The sequence below is a fragment of the Sorex fumeus genome, unplaced genomic scaffold (assembly GCF_029834395.1).
Source record: "Sorex fumeus unplaced genomic scaffold, SorFum_2.1 ptg000048l, whole genome shotgun sequence".
Classification (NCBI taxonomy): domain Eukaryota; kingdom Metazoa; phylum Chordata; class Mammalia; order Eulipotyphla; family Soricidae; genus Sorex; species Sorex fumeus.
The window spans coordinates 9861930-9885075 of record NW_026606105.1 but is presented as its reverse complement, the minus strand read 5'-3'; the positions used below and the strand labels follow the sequence as shown (position 1 = coordinate 9885075).

Below are 23146 nucleotides of genomic sequence, written 5' to 3'. Positions count from 1 at the left end.
GAACACTATATATTTGCTTTACTTGTGACAGACTATATAATGTGCTTTCTGGAAGAGAATTGGTCATATTGGATTACCTATCAAAATTATTGATAGATACATCAATAGCTTAAAAACAAATGTCTAGACCTCACCCAAGAAAATGACTCTAATGTGCATCTTTTAACAAGAAACATTAATAAGGAAACAGTTTTTCAGGCCTTTTTCCATTTGTAGATTGAAGGCGATGATCATGTTCCCTTTAAGTTTTTTATTTTATTTTAATTTATTTTTGCTAAAACAACCCCAGTGATGGGTATAGATCTAATATGTCCTGGTGTCTTCTAAATTCATGGAAATGTCTTCTATGCCCCCTTTGTTTCTCTATGGAATGAACCAGATTAAGGGAAAAGAATAGAGAAATTATTCCTTTGAATTATGATACAAATTTTAAATAAGCATAGGTTTTTATTTTCCATGAAAGTTATGGTTAAAAATAGTCTAGCTATCTCTGACAGAAGTCTGTATAACATATAAAACAGCCAATAATTTTAAATCTCTGTTTTCCTTCATGATTTACCAGTGTCCTCTGAAATTCTCTGTAGGTTTTTTCTAAAAAAAAGTGTGGCAAGAAAGACAGATGTTTTCAACTGAAGTTCTGGGATACCCTTGAACAATATTGCACTTGCCCATTCCACCATCTTGACCAGAAAAACGAGCAATGAGGGAAGGAAGGAAGGAGGTATAGCGGATGCTTAAAAGACATGATCACCTCATTTTCCATTTCCTCCCCCAGCCCCAACACTTTGTACATAATTTAAGAGCAGATATATGTAGCTGATAAATCTTTACAAAGATAGAAAGTTGAAGAAATAATAAATTTTCTAAAAAGAAAAAAATAACAAAACTCACCTCTTGTAGACGATCTATGTACATACGGCAAGTCTCCAAATCACAGTCTCCACGTACAACTAGAATACCCAGAGGGATGGCTAAGGGCGAAGGAAAGAGAAAAGTCTAAAATGACATATTTGAATTGTCCATTTTGACATAAATGTGTCTCTTGTGGCTAATAAAAAGTTCTAATATTATAAATAATATTTCCATTGAAAAAGCCAAGTACCCAAGGGTGATAGTGCAGATGGCAGGGTGCTTGCCTTGTGCATGGAGGACACAGGTTCAATCCTGGCAATACATATGGTTCCCCAACCCCACCAGAAATGATCTCTAGGTACTGAGTGAGAAATAAACCCTGAGCACTGCTGGATGTGGCCCCTAAATAAATGAAAATAAACAAATAAGCACAAAACCAAGTACCCTCTCTTTTGATCTCAATCTCTTCACTTCTGCAGTTATCATACACTTTCTCTCCATGGTCATGTTGTCCATGGCCTTGCACCTGGCCTACATCTCATTGTGTCTTGGTGGCCCTGAAATGAATGTAATGTCAGAAAAAATCTAGATGTGCAGGATCTGGGAAGCAACTCTCAGACAGCTGATTACATGTGCCTGTGTTTGAAGCAGCCCATGTATTGGAGAGAGATGCAAGAATCTTGGTTGTGGATTCTTCCTCCTTTCCCTCCTGAATGCCTTGAACTACTCAGTCAGTTTGCAACAGTTCCCTATGTAAGCTTCCCAGAGCACAATTACTGCATGGTAACTAACACAAACATGCACACACACACACACACACACACACACACACACACACACAAATTCCATAAGACTTGTATCTTAAAAGTTCACTAATTTTAGACACAGAGATAAAGATTTTTCTCTCCTGTTGAGCATGGGCTGACATATGCTATGGCATACAGGAGCCCTAGGTCCAACACCTTGTTGACCTCTGTAACACCACGTGGCCTGAGTATAAGCTAGAACTTGGGGAAAGATGGCCAGTGAATGGCAGTTTGCATGACCAGATCATTTTGCAGTCAGATCTTTGCAGGTAACAAAAGGAATAGGATCATCAAAGCAGAGGAGGCAGGAAAAATGCAAGATCATATGATTAATTGTTTGATATCAGAAACAAGGAAGTATGTCACTAATGCAAACTATCCCCATGTCTGACAAGAAGATACCAGTTCCCTGCCTCAGAACTAGCCTTGATCAAAATATGGTAACATCTGACAACCTTAGGTTTCAACTGCTTCGTCATAGTTTATCTTGCCCGCTGATATCAACAAAAGCGCTTTCTTGACCCATATTTTTAACAAACAGGAGACTCTCTGGTCAAGCTGGGAAACGGGGGCCAACAGGGCTTCTTTGCCCTGTGGACTGCTCCTTCCTTTGTCAGTCCATCAGTTTTCTCCCTACCATTTTTGAAGGGTCAGATCAATCGATCAGCTGCGGATGTGTGTACATGTATGTGTGGTGGTCTTTAGTCAGTTCATTGTCTGTCTGTCTGTCTGTCTGTGTGGAACACTCGAGTGCTGGTACCAGGTTGAAATCAGAAGTAGAAATTCTTGAGAAGTCAGTGATATGCAACTCAGTGATTGAAGGAATGCAGTTGTTTTTGGAACTTGTTAGACAAGGTTTAAATGAAGATTTCTTATCAGAAGGTTGAGCCTACAGGGAAAGCAGAATTCTCAATCTAGATTTCTTATTAGAAGAACATTAATGATTAGTAACAGTTGAAATCCTTTTGAACTTAAGAATCTGTACTATCTAGAAGAGCTGTGGAACTAGAGTCTGAAACTAAAATGAAATAAAGTTCAGAGAATGCAAGGCTTTATCTTACAAGCCTCAGCCAATTGTAATGAGGAATTTAGCTGTTTTACAAACAACAGAGGTACATAAGCCACTAAAATAAAGTTTCCTCATATTAATTAATAGTTTTCTTATGTTACCATAAACATTGACAGTCCAAGTGCTTTTTCTATGCTAATATCAAAGTTTGGTAAAAACTAAAGGGCTTTTTCTGTGTCTGAAAACATGTTTGTATTCTTGTGGAATTGGTAAAAGTATCTGGTGTAGAAAGCTTATGATTGAAATAACTAAGGGACAAGAACTATTGAAATTAAGCAAAAGAGGGTTTACCATGTTTTATATTAATTGGCAGTTCAAAGGTTTTATGCTGTTATATCAATGTACATATTTGTATTTGCATTGGATTAGAATATTTGACCTAGAAAATCTTGTGAGTTGAAATAATGTGGTACATAAAACAGGTTCATGTTTATTTTAAAATATGAGTTTCTAGAGTTATAAAATTAGTTGCAAAACTTATCCTACCAGTGGTTTTTATTTGATCTCTGAGACTTTTGGTAACTAAAATTTCTAAAGGTACCTAGCAAAGAATTATGAGTGATCTCAGATGTCATCTTGATAGTCTGAAGCCATAGCATTGCACCTTGGTGAAAGTATGAGATAACTGTATTGTTAATCAGCTTGTCCTGTATGTGAAAATGCATGCTATTATTATGATAACTTTATTTCATGCCAAGCTTTGTCTCCAGGTATCAACCTAGTCCTGACCTTGGCAGAACTTTGTACACAAGTGTAAAATGCTTTCTGTTCTATGGTAATCTGAGTGTTTAATCTTTTTGCATTTGTGTTTTCCTAGAAATCAGAATTCTAAAATGTCTCTTGGTTAATTTCTAATGTAAAGTGAACTTTTGCCCAATGAATATATGTTGTAAGAACTTTAGTTGTGAGCATCTCTAAAGCCTTTTAAAATATCTATAGAACTGAGGTAATGCTTTTGAAAAGGTACTGCAGAGTATTTTTGTCATGTTAAATGAGATGATTGGTAAGTAGTGTCCAAACTTGGGAGATCATGTGGTACTAAGTTCAGTAAAATAAGAGTTCAAACTTGTGGGATGACTCTTGGGAATATAGACATGTGTCTCAAGTCAGAAAGATACTGGACGGATTATCCAGACTCCTGTTACAGTGCTCTTAAGATAATTGAATTTTTCAAAAGTTGCAGGAAATCAAGGGTTTTGATATGGGATTGAAAACACATGTTAAACGGTATGCTTTATCTCTACAGATTTTAGCTTCTCTGACTAGGACCCACAGCAAACAGGTGTATTACATCTCTGTGAGTAAAATGAAATGCTTGCTTTTCTCTTCTTTTATACCTTCAGTATGTTTTTTGATGTTTCATGGCACTATGTTGGTTTGCATAAATCCAGATAAGTCTTTCCTCTCTGTAATAGGGTCTACCCCTCATGCAGACAGGAAAAAACCAACTATGGGACCCCAAAGCCCTCTTCCAGGGAACAGTCAGGGGATCTGTCTAAATGACAGGAGCAGGGATTTAACAGGTACTGTTTTCAAGTACCCTACAAACCTCAGGGCGACCCTAGAGGCAGGCTGGCTCGAGGAAAGAGTAGAAATCATCACTGCTATGGAGAATGAGGAATCCAGGACTCTGTAATGACTAACTCAGTCTGGGCCTACTCTCAGCGTCAAGGAAAAACCTGGAAACCAGGATTTCTCCCACCCCTGAAGAAGGGATGGGATGGACTCCTTTCTGCCAGGACATCTCTGTGGAAAATGAGGCCCGAAGGCTCGAGGCCATCCAGTTCGTCGCGGGACATCTTATGGCCAGGCCTGGGTAACCCTGACGTGCCAGATAAGATTAATGCCACTTTTGGTTTGTCTCCTGTCTTTAGTCGATCCCCAGGACTCAGTAAATAATGCGGTATCCCAAATGGAGAGTTCTCTAATCTTACTGTGTTTATGCAAAAGAACAAGCCAGGTTTGTTAAACTATCTTGCAAAGTTTTAAAATGAAGGTGGAGAGAAAACCATGTTTCTGCAACTCGTTTTTTGTAAGAACCAGATTCTAATTCTACAGAGGTGATTGAATAAATGTATTTAATCTTGGTCTAAAAGGTACCCCTCTTTGGGAAATTTAGATAAAACTTGGTTACTCTCTGTAGGTAAACAGCCTAATGTATAAAGGAACTCAATGTTATGCATGCTGTCACTAGCTCGATCAGAGCTTTACTAGGGTGAAGCTCATCTCAAAGTGCAGAATTGCTTTCCCCCAGTCTGTGAATTGGCCAAGGTGTCAAGAAAGGGCATCTAAACTGGTTAAATTAGAATGGATTAATATCTAGTTCTGAAATACTGTGAATTTTCTTTCTATACTTTATTGCATCTCATTTTCTGTGAACAGTTATTTGGAAAGAAGAAGGATATTAACAGCTCTTAATTTTTGTTGCATCATGGGATTAACACCAGAGAATATTTCCTCTAAGCCAGAATGCTCTGCAGAAGAGGAACCATGGACATTGGAGGTTTCCAAAGGAAGTTGATGGATTTACCCAACAAGGAAAGTTACTAACTCCTGGACCTATGCAATGGAATATTATTAAAGGGTTATGCTTTAACACCAGTGAAAACCATCTTCCATGGAAAGGAACTGAATAGCAAGTAAGGTAGAAGTAATTCAGAACTGTGCTTTCTGTGCCATTAATGAATCTAGAGGAAATCCTGAGCCTCCTCTCCTAACACCTGTTCAGCATCAAGGAACTTAGAGGAGGATCAGCAGCTTGACCTTATGCAGATGATCAAATGCTCATACGTTCAAGCTATAAATACCTGTTGGTTCTCATTGAGAGCTTCAGTGTATGGGCAGAAGCTTTTCCTATCTGTACTGAGAAAGCCAGAGAATGGCTTGGTGTTTCTGTGTCCAGTAGAAATATCTGGACACAGGAAGTCATTTTTCTTTCAACCAAACCTGCAGGTAGAGTTATTCCTTTCCATTATTTTAATGATAGATATGGGTATGGCATTATGTCGCTTTGGTTTCTGTTGCTTTAACTCTTTGTTTTTTAAGACAGCAAACAAAATTGTCCTTGCTGGGTCAGAAAGGACCTTCTACTCCTCCCAGGGTCTAACCATTTCAAAGTGATAACCCTCAGTCTAATCGAACTGATTTTTTCTTTCAGATAACTTCAGGAACCCAACCAATTCATTGCTGAGGGCCACTAAAAGCTGAGGTAGTATGAGATTTCACCCCTTGTGTAGGCAGGGCCAGCGTCCCATTGTCAGCATGAAGCAGCTCCAGAAGATGGACCTTCTGCCATTCTCCCTTAAAGATTTAAGGTGGTAGAATCTCTAGGGGGGATTTGATGTAGGCAGGTAGATAGGGAAAGGCTCTCTGCAATGAAACAAAGTCTCATAGAAGAATTCTAGGACCAACCCACCCTGTGGAGACAGAGAATAAGGACTTGATAAGACCATCCCCAGACCCTGAAGATATGGGCCTCCTCCCCATGAAATTCCTCCTTTCCGAGAACCCCCCTTTCAATCCGGTTGACTCCAGCGACCCAGCCCCAAGGTGATTCCAGGACATTCCAAGTCAGATGATTCTCGAACCCCTTTTCAATCCGGTTAACTCCAGCGACCCAGCCCCAAGGAGATTCCAGGACATTCCAAGTCAGATGATTCTCGAACCCCCTTTCAATCCGGTTGACTCCAGCGACTCAGCCCCAAGGAGATTCCAGAACATTCTGAGTCAGAAGGATCTATAAGAACCAGCTCGAGAGCCCACTTGGCGCTCTCTCCACCCTCGGAGAAGCCCGCGTTCCCTCTGGACGCGTTACTCTCTCTCTCTTACTCTCCATTCACCCGCTTATCTGCTTATCCCTTTCTCTCCCTCTCCAAAAGCCTCCAAATAAAACCTGTTACTTCACTGCTCGTCTACTCCTGAAATTCTTTTCTGCGAGCGAGACAAGAACCCCAGAAACCTTGGGTAAGGCTTGGGACTGGTCTCTCCTTTCCTGCGAAGAGCAAATTCTCGCCCCAGCTTGAGTCCGTGGCTCCCCGAGCAATCGGGTGGCGGGGATTAACTCCCGTGCCGAGAAGATCAAGCGGACTTCAGGTGTGGCTTGACGGCCACCTTGTGGGGTTGGCGGGGCTCAGGCCCGTGCCGAGCAGGTGCTCGCTGCAGACTTTACTGGTCCTAGCCTACCCAGGGTTCCGGGTGGCAGAGGAGGGTGGGGAGAAAGTGGCCGTCTTTCTCCTCCCCACTTCACATAAGTCACCCGTGGGGCCCACCGACATCAGTACCACATGGACCCTGAGCGCTTCTGGTAACAGTCCCCAAGCACAGAGCTGGGACAAGTCCCTATGCACCACTGGCTATACTTCCCACCCTCCAAAAAAGCCCAACTAATTTTAAAGATGGTCAGTATAAATGTGGAAATAGCATCATTTCAGTAACAAACACAAGCAGCTATTAAGTCCCCATTCCAATGGTGGCAAATGTCACTGTGGCCTTAGTTGAGCAGGAAGCAGCTTGTGACCCCTCTAATACAGGAAAAAGAACCTCTTCACCAACTTAAACTAATGTATGTGAAGATTTATTATTTAAAAATACAGTTACAGGGTCTGGAGAGATAGTTGAGGGATTAAACTGGCCTTGCATGTGCCTGACATGACCCTGTAGGCTCCCAGGCATTACGTATAGTCCCTTGAACATCACCAGGGGTTCTCCTGAGCACCACTGGGTGTGGTTTACCCCAACCTCCCTATCCCTAAAATCACCTCCAGGGCACCATACTGTGACCATTGAACACTACACCACCAGAGATAATCCCCACATAAATAAGATTAAAATACAGTTGCAATATTATATCAATAATTTAACAACAAAACTTGGAAATCTTGAATCAACTACCTAAAGACTGGCAAGTAGATGATATGATGGTGGTATCCACTAAAGATTTTTTAAATTAGTTCATTAAACTTTTTTTTTCTTTTGGGTCACATCCAGCGATGCACAGGGTTTACTCCCTGGCTCATGCACTCAGGACTTACTCCTGGCGGTGCTCTGGGGACCATATGGGATGCTGGGAATCGAACCTGGGTCGGCCGCATGCAAGGTAAATGCCCTTCCTGCTGTGCTATCACTCCAGCCCCATTACACCTATTTTTAAATTCTTGTTTTAAATAAATGGGTCTGAAAAGTGCCCAGGGGTAAGAAAAATTAATAAAATAGAGAATATATTCTACATACATAAAAACCTTGAGTAGCTTCCAAATTAGACATACATATAACCAAAAAATATAACACTAAACATAACATGCCTCTACTAAAAATATGTACTTATTTATTCGGAAGCTATAGGAGTAAACTAATTTTTGCTCAGAGGGTATTTTAGATTGTCTTGAAGGAGATCATGTCCCATTGGTTCTTTTACTTAAAGAACAAGGGTGTGGTAGAGAAAAAAAAGTTTGTTTTACCATTTTACTTCCTAGACTGGTTTCCAATGGGAGCTCAATACCACTAATCTATTTCTTCAGATTACAAAAGTTCTGCATCCATTAAACTTGAAAGCATCCATAATGTTATAAAACTATTCAAGCCATTGAATGAATATGGATTCTCCGACATCAGGAATAACACTTGTCTATCTTCAGAAGCCCATTGGGTGGTAGAGAAATGACAACTATTTAGTAATAGCTTAATAAACAAAGAGGGAAGAAGAAAAGAATCAAGTTCAAGTCAAGTTCAATTCATTTTAAAGGTGAAAGAGAAAAAGTGAACTAAGTCAACTTCTCAGGGTAGACAAAGAAATAAATATTTGGGACAGAAGCAGAGAGTGTGTATTTGGAGTAAAATTTCCCCTGCCTAAAATTCCAGAAACTAAGTCAGAAACTAAAATTTCAGAAACTAGGCCAATCAGCTAAAAGAATGAAAAAAATTCAAGTTTAGGAGAACAAAACCCTGATGAACACATTTTCTCTTCTTGAGTATAGATTACAATACATTAAAAAAAAAAAACCTTAAGGGGTCAGACAAGTAGTACAACAGGTAAAAATTTTGAAAACAGAAAACATCTACAGTTTACATGAGAGCACACATTAGAATCTTTACTAAGGCACTTGCCTTTCAAGCAGCTGATCTGTGTTGGATCCCTGATCCCCTCTGTGGTCTCCTGACCCCCCACCAAGAGGGATCTCTGAGTGCAGAGTAAGCCCTGAGCACTTCTAGGTGTGGTCCAGGAAAACAAAACAACAATAACAAAACTTTACTATGATAATGATGCATCTTTGAAGAGACTGGAAGGGAAATCTGATTAAATCTCTTAGAGTGCTCCCAAAGTACTTATTAATGTGATCATCCTCAGCAAAACCACTACTGAGATACAGATATGGTGAGCTACTGTGATAAGAGAAGAGAGATTTCTATTGAAGAATGTTGCTCTAGAAAGTAAAGTAAAAATTTTGAAAACAGAAAACATCTACAGTTTACATGAGAGCCTACATTAGAATCTTGACTAATGCTTAATACTTGTCCAATAGGTAAATGTAAGAGATTAAATGCAAGTGATAGTTACCTCTTGATATGAATCAAGAGACATATTTTATAGAAATATAGAAAATTGGTCATTCTCACTGATTTTCTTTTTTATTGCCAGTGTTTTGAGTTTATCTTGTTGTAAGTTTGATAACTTGTAAGAAGCTATTTTATACTGGCTGGAGCGATAGCACAGTGGTAGGGCGTTTGTCTTGCACGCAGCCAATATGGCCGACTCGAGTTCGATTCCTCCGCCCCTCTCGGAAAGCCAGGCAAGCTACCGAGAGTATCTTGCCCGCACAGCAGAGCCTGGCAAGCTACCCATGACGTATTCGATATGCCAAACACAGTAACAACAAGTCTCACGATGGAGACGTTACTGGGCCCGCTCGAGCAAATCAATGAACAACGGGAGGACTGTGACCGTGACCAATTAGAAAATGGATATTCCAGATAAGGAATAAAAAGAAAATAACTAGGAAAACGTTATATGTATGTATATATATGCATATATATGTAGGTATATATATATGTTGTATGTATGTATATGTGTATAGTTGTATATGTATATATGTATATGTGTATATCACTTAATCACTTAATCACTTAATCCCCGTTATTCATCGATTTATTCGAGCGGGTGCCAGTAACGTCTCCATTCATCCCGGTTGCGTGCTAGCGTAGCCCAATGGTATCTGTTCGTTTTAGGAACATGTAGAGCCTCAAACCGATCATTTAGGGTCTTGACGAAGAAGTCTGACCATCTTATAGGTGGGCGTCCACGTGATCTTTTGATGTCTCGTGGAATCCAATCAGTAATGGCTCTAGTCCAGCGGTTGTCTGTAAACCTCATTACATGTCCAGCCCATCTGATTTTTGATGTCTTGGCAAATGAGACAGCGTCTCTGATTCTTGAGCGTTGACGAAGATCAGAACTCCGGATTCTATCTCTCATTTGAGTGAATCGTGATATTCCAAGCATAGTTCTTTCGATTCTTCTTTGAGAGACCCGAATAGTGTTCTCATCCTGTTTTCGTAGGGTCCAGGTCTCTGAGGCATATGTTAATGCAGGAAGAATAGTGGAATCAAAGAGATGTGCTCGTAGTTGGAGGTTCTTTGTCCTTTTAGTTATTTCTTCAATGCTCTTGAAGGCATTCCAAGCCGCTCTCTTCCTCCTGCGTAACTCAGGTGCCAGGTCATTCATCATGTTGATTTCTCGACCTAAGTATATATAACTGTTGCATTCGGAGATGGTGGTTCCGTTGAGAGCGAATGGAGCGTCAGGAACAAGGCTGTTTCTCATAAACATTGTCTTCGTAAGATTCAGCTGTAGTCCAACCTTTCCACACTCACGGTCAAAGTCCGCAAGCATTTGTGCCGCTTGGCTGATGTTTGGTGTTATTAAAACGATGTCATCAGCAAAGTGGAGGTGGTGTAGTTGCCGACCATCTATCTTCACTCCCATGTTTTCCCATTCTAGTCGTCGCATGATGTTCTCGAGGGTGGCACTGAAGAGTTTTGGTGAAATGGTATCACCCTGCCGAACCCCTCTCTTGATATGGATGATTACTTCTTTGTAGAATGGTGAGATCTTGGTAGTGAATCCGCAATAGAGCTCACGAAGGATCCTGATGTATTGAGTTTGTACGCCCTGATTGGCTAGGGCTTCCATGACCGCTTCCGTCTCAACAGAATCAAAGGCCTTCTTTAAATCAATGAACGTTAGACAGAGCGGCATCTTGAACTCCCGAGATACCTCAATGAGCTTGGTTATTGTGTGGATATGGTCGATGGTACTGAATCCTTTTCAGAATCCAGCTTGTTCACATGGTTGTCCTTCATCTAGTGTTCTGCTAATCCTATTCAGGATGACTCGAGTGAATAGTTTGTAGATGACAGACAATAGGCAGATTGGGCGATAGTTGCCAATGTCGTGGATGTCTCCTTTCTTGTATAGTAGTACAGTCTTGCTGGTTTTCCATTGGGATGGAACCTTGCATTCAGACAGGTAGCGTGTGAAGAGTCGAGCTAATGTATTGATGAGTACTGATGGTAAGTTCTTCAGGTGTTCAGGTCTGATCTTGTCTGGGCCAGGTGCTTTTTGTTTCTTTACCGACGAGATGGCATGTTGGATTTCGGAAGGGAGAACATTGGGAACGACATATCCATCATGTGGTATGTGGTATGTGGGCAAGTGGATGTGGCTATTAAAGAGATCTGAGTAGAATTCATGAATAATCTTCTCCATTGCCCTTCTGGAAGATGTGATAGATCCATCATGATGTCGGAGGGCAGTCATCTTGGTTTTGTAGTTGGTGAAGGACAGGCGGGCATTACGAATGTTTTTCCCAGCTTCTGCTGCATCTACCAGTACTGCTGCTCTCCTGTTTTTGAGGTCATCCTTGATGGCTTTTCTGCACTGTTTTGCCAGTTCGGACGTTTGCTTGTGGTTGCCTGAGGCACGTGCCACGCCACGTTGGCGAATAAGTTCAAGAGTGTTCGAAGAAAGACGGTTTTTTGTGGTTATCTCTCTCTTGGCATTCCTTGCACAATCATGGAGGTGCTGAATCATTCGATCGTATTCCTCATCAATGTTGTCAATGACGGCATCTTCCCATGTTGCTGCAACAGAGCCAAAGAGTTCCCAGTTGGTGGTTGTTCTGGGAGTCTTCTTCTTAAACCTTGCATTCTTTTCTCCTCGTTCTGTGAGGTAGAATTTTGCACGAAGAAGACGGTGGTCTGATCCCGTTTGGAATTTTGGGACAACAGCAACATCGGTTAGGCAAAACCGCCGATTGAATATGATGTGGTCTATTTCATTGTGGAACCGTCCATCGGGAGACTCCCATGTCCAACGTTTAGATTCAGCCTTTTGGAATTGTGAGTTACCATGGAAGGTTTTGGTTGACATGATGAACTCAGACAGTCTGTCACCTTGTTCGTTCCATTCCAGGCCATGGGTTCCGATGTGGAGTTCATCGACTGATCTTCTTGGTCCTATCTTGGCATTAAAATCACCGACAATGATCTTGTAGAAGGTGTGATCTTCTTTATAGAATTTCTCCAGCTCCATGTAGAATTTCTCAGTTTCTTTTTCACCATAACTGGATGTTGGTGCGTAGACAACAAAGATAGAAACTGCCGGTAGTGAGCCACATTTATTCATATATACATACATATATATGTATATATACAACTTTACTCCTCAAGAAGCTAATTAAAAAATAGTGATTTTTCAGCACTCAAAATGAGAAAGATAACAAAGGGAATGCCCTGCCACAGAGGTAGGGTGGGATAGGGGATGGGGGGAGGGAGGGATACTGGGACTGATGGTGGTGGAGAATGGGCACTGATGGAGGGATGGCTATTCGATTATTGTATAACTGAAACCCAAGCACAAAAATTTGTAAGTCTACAACTGTACCTCATAGTGTTTCACTAATAAAAATTTAGGAAGAAAAAAATAAAAAATAGTGATTTTTAAATAAAGAAAAATAGTGATTTTCGTTGGTATTAGATATGAATTGTTAAGTAAAAGCAAAAAGAAGGCATTCTCCACAGAGTTTCATAGCATGGTTACTGACCTCTTGTCAGAGTTATCCTATGTAGGCAGCAGTGAGCTGTTGAGAGGATTTATGGTTATTCTGTCTTAAACTCAAATCCCAATGCTGCTTTGATCTTCTGAATTACTGAACTTAGCTTTCTGGTCTTGCACAGTACTCAATTCTTCTAATCCTAGAAGATGGTTGTACTTGGAACAGACGACTTCTAGGACTTTATGAAGATTACATGCCACGCGATACTTAAAAATGAATTACCGAAACATAGATGTTAACGCTCCCTTAATCCCTTTATTATCTTTGGAGCATCTTTAGCTAAAAAACAGATACATCCAATCATGTATCTTCTGACTTATCATAACACTCTCAGGATTAGCTGTTAGGAAGGATTAGCTGTAAGTATATCCGAATAATAGATTTCAGTTTATGTAAAATCTCTACTCTTTCTGCAACAGAAAAGTAACCATAGTATAAAATACTGTAATCCGACACTTCTGTTTGTAGTATTTTTACAGTGAAAGAAAAGCAGGAGTGTGTGGGAAACTACCATATTTATTTTACATGACTGACAACAAACTACAACTTCACTGAGCTTTCAACATCTTAATTGGGAGCAGAGAGAGGGCTTATCACCAGAGCGTTCACTTTCTTCTCCCTCTTATTTTGGCCTTCAAAGACTTTACTTGACTCCAATAAGCATCAGCTAATATTCACATAATGAAACTTTTACTGCAGGAAGCAAAAGTAATAGAAGTTAGAAGTAAGCAATAAAAAACCAGCCAGTTTCTAGACTGATAGCAGATCTAACACACACACACTTTGCTCTCATCAGAAACTCTACTAAATTACAGTATGTGGGCTTTTACAAGACACAAACCAACATGAAAGAGGAGAAATGACGAGGAGAAATTAGTAGCAGATGAAGCAGATGAAAAATTGCGCATATAACTTGGGGCTGCCACAGAGTCCAATCTGAAACCTTGGGTGGGCTGGATGAGAATCAACACGATTATACTGCCAACACCCACAGGAGACTGCCAAACCGTTAGCATTGGGTGGGTGCCTTGGGAACTGAAGATAAACAGGGTAGCTAAAATAAGGAGCATTGGGTATCATATTCTATCATTCCTCCTGGTGTCTGCAGTTCAACCTTGACCCCAAAGCATAGGGAGAAGAAAGCAAGAGTGGAGGAGAGGGTACAGATGAAGAGCAATGGAGGTCAGATGAAGAGGAGACAGATGAAGAGCAATGGGGGTCAGGTTAGGCAATCCAAATACCAAACAACAGAGCCAAAACTGAAATCAAGAGGCCCAAACTTTAACAACCTGACTTAGAAAGTGTCTGTCAAGTGAGCAGGCTGGGTGGAAGTGGGGGGATATGAAGGGAACCTGGGAACTTCAGTGGAGGGAAGATGACAATACTGGTGGGATTGGCTCTGTAATGTTGTATGCCTAAGACTGAATATAATTAACTTTGAAAGTCACAGTACTTTAATAAAAAATTTAATGGAATATAAATAAATAGTTCTGTACTCAGGAATCACTCCTGGTGGGTCTCATACGGGATGCCCAAGCCTGCTGTGGGCAAGGCAAAAAGCCCTATACACTGTACTTTAGCCATGGCCCAGATTTTAGCTTTCTAACTTTAGGCCCAACATACACAACTGCATTTCTCTTTGTTTTTATTAAGTTGGACTTATGCACTTCTTAAATTCTTCGTAATTCCTAGTAATAGCATCCCTTGGCTGAATAAGAGCGAGTTTATTTCTATTGTCTTAACAATGTTTTGATATTCACTGCTCTACCTTCTTATCAAGACATGCTCTCAGATGCTTCTCAGGTACAAACTGGGCACAAATTGAGTCTAAATGAATAAAAAATTATCAAAGGGTACATAATAGAGCATCTGAGTCTGAAATTTGAGCTAATTTAATTCACCAAGGACTGAATGTTTGTGTGTTTTCCCAAATGACTGCTGAATGCCCTAACCCCAAATTCATGAAACACTCTCTGAGATGTGGATCCCGAGAGGTCAACAGGGTTAGATGAAGTCACGAAGGTGGGGCTCTCCTAATGGGATGAGTGCCCTTAAAGGAAAGACCACAGAGTTAGCTCTTTCCCTTCCGGGTAATAACATGGTATGAATGTGACAGTCTATTTGCACCAATGCAGGCTTTCACCAGCAATCAAATAAGCTGGTACTCTCATCTGAATTTTTCAATCTCCAGAAACATGAGAAAACATATTTCTGTTAAGCTACCTAGAATATCTTTCTGTTACTATGGCAGACTGAGATGGTTAAGTCCATGGTAAAGCCTTGGCAAACTTTGACACCCAGAGGGGAAATTACAGAGTTAACAGCTGATCCTCAGCTTTGAAACAATCACACCACAAATTACTTCTTAGTCAAAACACCATTCCTATCCTGATTCACACCTAGCTAGCTTCACCCTGGTCTCTGCTAACCACCATTCCCTATTTCTATTTGTATAAATACCTCATAATCCAGAATTTGAAGAAACTAATTGGTTGAGAAAAATGCATAGTCTACTTCATCTGTGCGCACTTTAAATTTCATGTTTGAAATAATATGCCAACAGATCATGCTAATTAATTTTGTCTCCTAAACTTGAAGGTAGGTCTACTTGAATGCATTATGCAAACTTTATGCTAAACAGTGCATAAATTAACACTATACATCTCCAGCGAACTCAGACTCCTCTAGCAACCAATCCACCAATGTACTCCTTCATCCTTAAGAAACTTCTAAAGTGCATTTCCTCTAAAAGAAAACATACAAAACAGGTTTCCTTAAATATATATTCCAGTGCCATGCAGAATCAGACAACAGACAAAGCTCAGGTACCTAATCGAAAGGATTCAACTGTCACAAACTTAAAAAACAAAAGAATATAAAGGCTATTTGTGGAAAATATTAAAGAGTTTTTAGTGCTGTTGTTTTGGGGGTTGGGAGAGTTTGGTGGCAAGGGCCTGAGAATAGGGTACTGCTCAGGCCCTGTGAGGCAGAGGATACTTGGCATACCCCAGCCTCCAGGAATACACTCAGTGGGGTTGCGGGGCATCCTTCAGGGCTGTACCTGTTAATGCCTGGAGGACCATGTGGTTCCAGAATTGAACCCACGCTCGTACATGGGTCAGGCATATGTCCATACCTTAACTACCATACTATCTTTTAACCCAAATGTTTAGTTTTGAGTAAATTGCAAATTTGTTTTTCCAAAGTTGAAGGTATGATACAAAACATAATTAAATGATTTTCTTACCTATTTGATTAAGAAAAACAAAAGGTCTTATTATAAGGGCTACTGTGAACGCTTCCCAGAGACTTCTGAAGCTCTTTCCTTCCTCCCTCCCTCCCCCACCCCTCCCTCCTTCCTTCCTTCCTTCTTTCATTCCTTCCTTCCTTCCCCCCCCCTCCTTCCTTCCTGCACTCTCTCTCCATGGGATTTTGCAGAGAGCAAATGCATTGAACTGTGTGGAAATCTGAGGTTCCTTGCCTGCTTTCTGTGTTCCCGACTAAGAATGCAGCCTCAGCTTTTCTGAGCCTTGGCCTGGAACTTGGCCTGGAACACTTCAAGAGGAGTAAACAGGTGGGGCCCAGGAGGTTAGCTGCAATCATTTTCTTAGTGTACATCAGAGCTTCACTCTAGGAACACCAGCAGTACCAGTGCTGCCCTCTGGGAGTCTAACCATACTCTGGGAGTGTGGCCTAGCACCGTGACCTGGGTTACCAGGGCTGATATGATCTAATGTGACAAATGAAGCCTGAGTGGCTCAATCTTACCCAACAGGAAAATGGAACTGATGATTATATGAGATAAAGAAAGTGGAGAATAAGAAGGAAGGGGATGAACGAAAAAAGGGGAGGAAACGGAAGCAGGAAGAGGGCATAGGGAAAGGAAGAAAATAACTTACATTAACATAAGGAATGCACCTGTTCTGTTTGGTTATTTAATCTTTGCCACAATCCTACGAGGTGGATGACATCAGTCCTGTTTTTAAAGTGAGGAAACTAAGTCTCAGAAAAGGAGGCAAATGTCACAACTACTAAAAGGAATACAGATTTCAGTCCAGGGTTTGTGTTTTCATTTGTTTTTAACAAGCTTAGCTTCCTGTTTTTAACTCTTTCTACTTTCTATCTGGAGCGATAGCACAGCGGGTAGGGCGTTCGCCTTACACGCGGCCAACATGGCCGACCCGAGTTCGATTCCTCCGCCCCTCTCGGAGAGCCCGGCAAGCTACCGAGAGTATTCGATATGCCAGACACAGTAACAACAAAGTCTCCAATGGAGACGTTACTGGGCCCGCTCGAGCAAATCGACGATCAACGGGAGGGCCTTTACCTTTACCTTTTACCTACTTTCTATCAAACTTGGACCACACAGAGCTTGGAGTTTCTATTAATTTTCTATACTATACTTACATTCGCGGCCGCACGACCTCTTATTGTCTAGTTCTCGCTCTCAGAGAACCCGGCAAGCTACCGAGAGTATCCTGCCCACATGGCAGAGTCTGGCAAGCTCCCTGTGGTGTATTCAATATGCCCAAACCCAGTAACAATGATGGGTCTCATTCCCCTGACCCTGAAAGAGCCTACAATGTGGCACTTGCTAAAATCTCAGGACTAGGACGAATGGAGACGTTACTGGTACCTGCTCGAGGAAATCGATGAACAATGGGATGACAGTGATACAGTGATACACTCACAGAAGTAAAGTCAGAACTCAGAGACAGTGTGAGCCAGATGTAAAGCTGGAATCATGCCATCCTATTTGATGAGGCAAGAACTGAGAAGGAGAGATTTTCAGGGAAGGTAGCTGACTCAAAGGCAATATGACATAGGAACTGTAAGTAAAGTCTAATCTACTTTCATGAACATAATTGCAGAAGTGAAGTATTTTGAGTCTTCCTACACCTCTCCCTTTCCAATAGGCCAGCATTTGAAGGACTGATAGAATCAAATCTGACCAAGCCATATTTATTTAAATCGAATGCTTTAAATGGTGTGCAACTTGAAGGTCACCGATTTAAACCATGGTCTGCTTTATAAGGAAATGCAAATATATAATTGTCAGGATATTCATCATTATAAGGATGGTGGAGATAACAATAGCACATCAGACCTTAATCAAACCTGTGACAAAAAAAATCATGTGCTTTGTTATGCTATTAAAATCACTGCATTAGGATTTCTGATATTGAAATGATGAACTGATTGACAGTTAACCAAAACTAAGCATAAAGTTCACACTCTCACTCAAGTTATAAAAAGTTCATTAGGTCGAGGCACGAGATATTCAAAAGCATTTCCCATAGCTTTTTGACAGTGTTTACAAAACTCTAGCTTCAGTTTGATTAACTCTTGACATTAGTAAGTTGGCAATTTTTTCTATGGTTGGCATTGTTGTATCATTAAGTGTTTAATTGCTTGGTAAATAGTTTTATTGATAAAAGTCATAATTACATATATTTTCACATGTATATACTTGAGTTGAATTTCTTTTTGATTTTATTTTATTGATTTTCATTGTATCACAGTGAGATACAGTTACAAAGCTGTTCATGATTGGGTTTCTGTCATTTAATATTTCAACACCTGTCCCTTCACCTGTGTTTCACATATGTTTTTGATCATTTTCATTCTTTGGTGACTTTATCTTGCCCTTGATGATCTTGCACTATTGTCTGTACAGGCTATATGTTAAAAAAAAAAAAGAGTGTGCATGGATTTCTGTAAAGACCAAATTGGGTCCATGCCGATATAATACATAATGTCTGCAAATCCACCCTATGTTCACTCCTCTCAGCCTTATTACATGAATAAATTTCTTAGGTAGTTTTAAAATGTACCGACCATTCATAAAACTTCCAACCAATTTTCACATTAAAAAATGTGCAAATGTTTGCTGTTGTACCAAAGTCTGTAGGGCATAGGACATAAACCAGAACAGGTATGTGAAAGGGTCCACCAAGACTACAGTGATCTGAGAGTAAGAACGACTGGCTGCTTTTACAAGACTCTCAGTGTCAAAGCAGGAAAGCAACACCTTTGGCACTAGCACTGTGTGCAACTGTGATCAGGGCTTACAGAAAGGGAGAAAATTTGCCGCAGTTAATTCATTTCCTGCAAGATCTTATAAGATGTTAAACAAGGTATCTCTGTGGAAAGGAAGGGCTGAAAGTTCATCATTTTACAAAAAGAAAGGATTTAATTTTCTGACACTTGAGCAATTACGGTGCAATTCCTGTTAAAACAGAATTGTAGCTAAATGGGGACTATTTACCTATTCAAGTAGCAAGCAAGACTCTCTTCAACGGAATCATGAAAAGGTGTGAGACCTTAGAGAAAAGCTTCTCAAAAACTGCAAAGGATTGAAAGATCGCACTGCAAGTTCTAAATATATACATAAAAGATGAAAATTGCAAAGGCTTTGTTTAGGCCAAATTAAAAGGTTGTCACTTTCCAAAAAGAACAAAAGTATACTATCACGTGCTCAAAAATTTAAAAGTATGAAAGAATTTTGAACAATATGATATACCATCAAAAGATGAACAATCTTTTTATGACTATATTTTATGTTAAAATTTTTGAGAGAAAATTTTTGATATATCCATAACAGCACTTTTAAATTTATTGACATAATCAATAGTTGGGCTGGAGCAATAGCACAGCAGGTAGGGCATTTGCCTTGCACATGGTCACCGGGTTCAATTCCTCCGTCCCTCTCAGAGAGTCTGGCAAACTACCGAGGGTATCCGGTCTGCACGGCAAAGCCTGGCAAGCTACCCATGTCGAATTCAATATGCCAAAAACAGTAACAAATCTCACAATGGAGACAATACTGGTGCCCGCTTGAGCAAATTGATGAACAACAGGAGGACAGTGCTACAGTGCTACAATCAATACTTTATGTTCAGTATCCACTATCCTTTTTCTTTAACAAACCTATACACAATCTTAACAAACCAATAGTATAAAAAGAAACTGTTTCCTACAAATAACAAAGGAGAAAACATAGAAAGATAGCTAAATTGAGTTTGGTGAGGACATTTTGGGTATAACGTCCAAAAACATAATTCATGAAAACAAAATGATTAGGGGACTTCATTAAAATTAAAACTCTGCTGGCTCTGAGAAAGACGATGTTAAGAAATGAAAAAACAAGATGCAGGTTGGGAACAAATCTTTGCAAAATATGTATCTGTTACAAGATTGGCATTCAAATTATTTAAAGAACTTGACAATGTCAAGTTTACATTTGAATAGATGTGGCTCACTGCCTGCAGTTTCTATCTTCGTTGTCTACACACCAACATCTCATTATGATGAAAGAGAAATCGAGAAGTTCTACATGGAGCTAGAGAAGTTCTATAAAGAAGACCACACCTTCTACAAGATCATTGTGGGTGATTTTAATGTCAAGATAGGACCGAGAAGATCAGCTGAAGAACTTCACATTGGGACGCATGGCCTAGAATGGAACGAACAGGGTGAGAGACTGTCTGAGTTCATCAAGTCGACCAAGACCATTCATGGTAACTCACAGTTCCAGAAGGCAGAATCTAAACGATGGACATGGGAGTCTCCACAACGAAATAGACCACATCATATTCAATCGATGGTTTTGCCTGACTGATGTCGCTGTTGTCCCAAAGTTTCGAACGGGAATGGACCACCGTCTCCTTCGTGCAAAATTCTACTTCACAGAGCGGGGAGAAAGGGCTGCAAAGTTCAAAAAGAGAACTCCCAGAATGACCACCAACTGGGAACTCTTTGGTACTATTGCGGCAACATGGGAAGATGCCATTGTTGACAACATTGACGAGGAATACGATAGACTGGTTCAGCACCTCCATGAATGTGCGAGGAACGCCAAGAGAGAGATAGCCACAAAAAATTGCCTATCTTCGAAAACTCTTGAGCTAATTCGCCAGCGTGGTTTGGCGCATGCCTCAGGCAACCGCAAGCTAATGTCCGAGCTCGCAAAGCAGTACAGAGATGCGATCAAGGAAGACCTCAAAGAGAGAAGAGCAGAAGTACTGGCAGATGTGGCAGAAGCCAGGAAAAGTATTCGTAACGCCCGCGAGTCCTTCGCCAACTACAAGACGAAGATGACTGCCCTCCGACGTCCTGATGGATCCATCACATCCTCCAGAACGGCAATGGAGAAGATTATCCATGACTTCTACTCAAATCTCTTCGATAGCCATGTCCACTTGCCGAAATACCAAATTCCACAGGATGGATATGTCGTTCCCAACGTTTTCCCTTCCGAAATCCGACACGCCATTTCGTCGGTAAAGAAACAAACAGCACCCGGCCCAGAAAAGGTCAGACCTGAACACCTGAAGAACCTGCCGTCAGTACTCATCAATACACTGGCTCGGCTCTTCACTTGCTACCTGTATGAATGCAAGGTTCTGTCCCAATGGAAAACCAGCAGGACCGTACTTCTGTTCAAGAAGGGAGACATCCATGACATTGGCAACTATCGCCCGATCTGCCTATTGTCTGTCATCTACAAGTTGTTCACTCGAGTCATCCTAAATAGGATTGGCAGAACACTAGATGAAGGACAACCATGCGAGCAAGCAGGGTTCTGCAAAGGATTCAGCACCATTGACCATATCCACACGATAACCAAGCTCATTGAGGTTTCTCGGGAGTTCAAGATGTCGCTTTGTTTAACGTTCATTGATTTAAAGAAGGTCTTTGATTCTGTTGAGACGGAAGCGGTCATTGAAGCCCTAGCTAATCAGGGCATTCAAGCCCAATACATCAGGATCCTCCGTGAGCTGTATTGCGGATTCACTACCAGGATCTCACCATTCTACAAAGAAGTGATCATTGATGTCAAGAGAGGGGTGCGGCAGGGTGATACCATTTCACCGAAACTCTTCAGTGCCACCCTCGAAAACATCATGCAACGACTAGAATGGGAAGGAATGGGAGTGAAGATAGATGGTCGGCAAGTACACCACCTCCGCTTTGCTGATGACATTGTGTTTTTTTTCCCCTTTTTTTATTAGTGAAACACCATGAGGTACAGTTATAGGCTTACAACTTTTGTGCTTGGGTTTCAGTTATACAATGATCAAGTGCCCATCCCTCCACCAGTGCCCGTCATCCATCACCACGGATCCCAGCATCCCCCCCACCCCCCATCCCCCCCATCCCATCCTGCCTCTGTGGCAGGGTATTCCCCCTTGTTCTCTCTCTCTTCTTTTGGGTACTGTGTTTTGCAAGAGAGGCTTTGAGTGGCAATCATGTTTGGTCTATAGACTACTTTTAGCATGCTTCTCCCACCCTGGGAGGGCCCTCACAACACCCTTCATTTGGTGCTCTCTTCTCTATCTGAGCTTCCTTTTCACCTAGAACGTGTGGCTGGCCTTCCATTCATGGAACAAAATTCCTGGTACTAATCTCAGCCATTCCTGGGTGTTAATCTCCCTTTTTGTTGCTTTATGTTCCCCAGATGAATGCAATCTTTCTGTGTCTATCCCGCTCTTTCTGACTCATTTCACTTAACATGATACTTTCCATGTAGTACCACTTGTATGTAAATTTCATAACTTCATCTTTTCTAACAGCTACATAGTACTCCATTGTGTAAATGTACCAAAGTTTCTTTAACCAGTCATCTGTTCTTGGGCACTCAGGTTTAGTCGAAGTGACATCTGCAATTGTTTGTTCATTGCAGAACTCTTTACAATAGCCAGAATTTGGAAAAAACCTGATGACATTGTTTTAATAACACCAAACATCAGCCAAGCGGCACAAATGCTGGCCGACTTTGACCGTGAGTGTGGAAAGGTAGGACTACAGCTGAGTCTTACGAAGACAATGTTTATGAGAAACAGCCTTGTTCCTGACGCCCCATTCGCTCTCAATGGAACGACCATCTCCGAATGCAACAGCTATGTGTACCTAGGTCGAGAGGTCAACATGACAAATGACCTGGCACCCGAGCTGTGCAGGAGGAAGAGAGCAGCTTGAAACGCCTTCAAGAACGTCGAAGAAATAGCTAAGAGGATGAAGAACCTCTGGCTCCGGGCACATGTCTTTGATTCCACTGTTCTTCCTGCATTAACATATGCCTCAGAGACCTGGGCCCTACGCAAACAAGATGAGAACGCTATTCAGGTCTCCCAAAGAAGAATAGAAAGAGCTATGCTTGGAATATCACGTTTCACTCAAATGAGAGAAAGAATCCGGAGTTCTGACATCCGTCGACGATCAAGAATCAGGGACGCTGTCTCATTTGCCAAGGTGTCGAAAATCAGATGGGCTGGTAACATAAAGAGATTTAAAGACGACCGCTGGAC

The 23146-nt window shown here is 41.0% G+C and overlaps 1 protein-coding gene across 9 annotated transcripts in view; it reads right to left on the bottom strand.

The window, feature by feature from the left end:
- Positions 1-23146, bottom strand: part of DGKI (diacylglycerol kinase iota) — a 512024-nt gene that overhangs the window by 103600 nt on the left and 385278 nt on the right. For all 9 annotated transcript variants that reach the window (XM_056123879.1, XM_056123870.1, XM_056123875.1 and 6 more), the window contains one exon: positions 892-971. In XM_056123879.1, coding sequence (XP_055979854.1) covers positions 892-971 — 80 coding nt within the window. The remainder of the gene's footprint in view (positions 1-891; positions 972-23146) is intronic.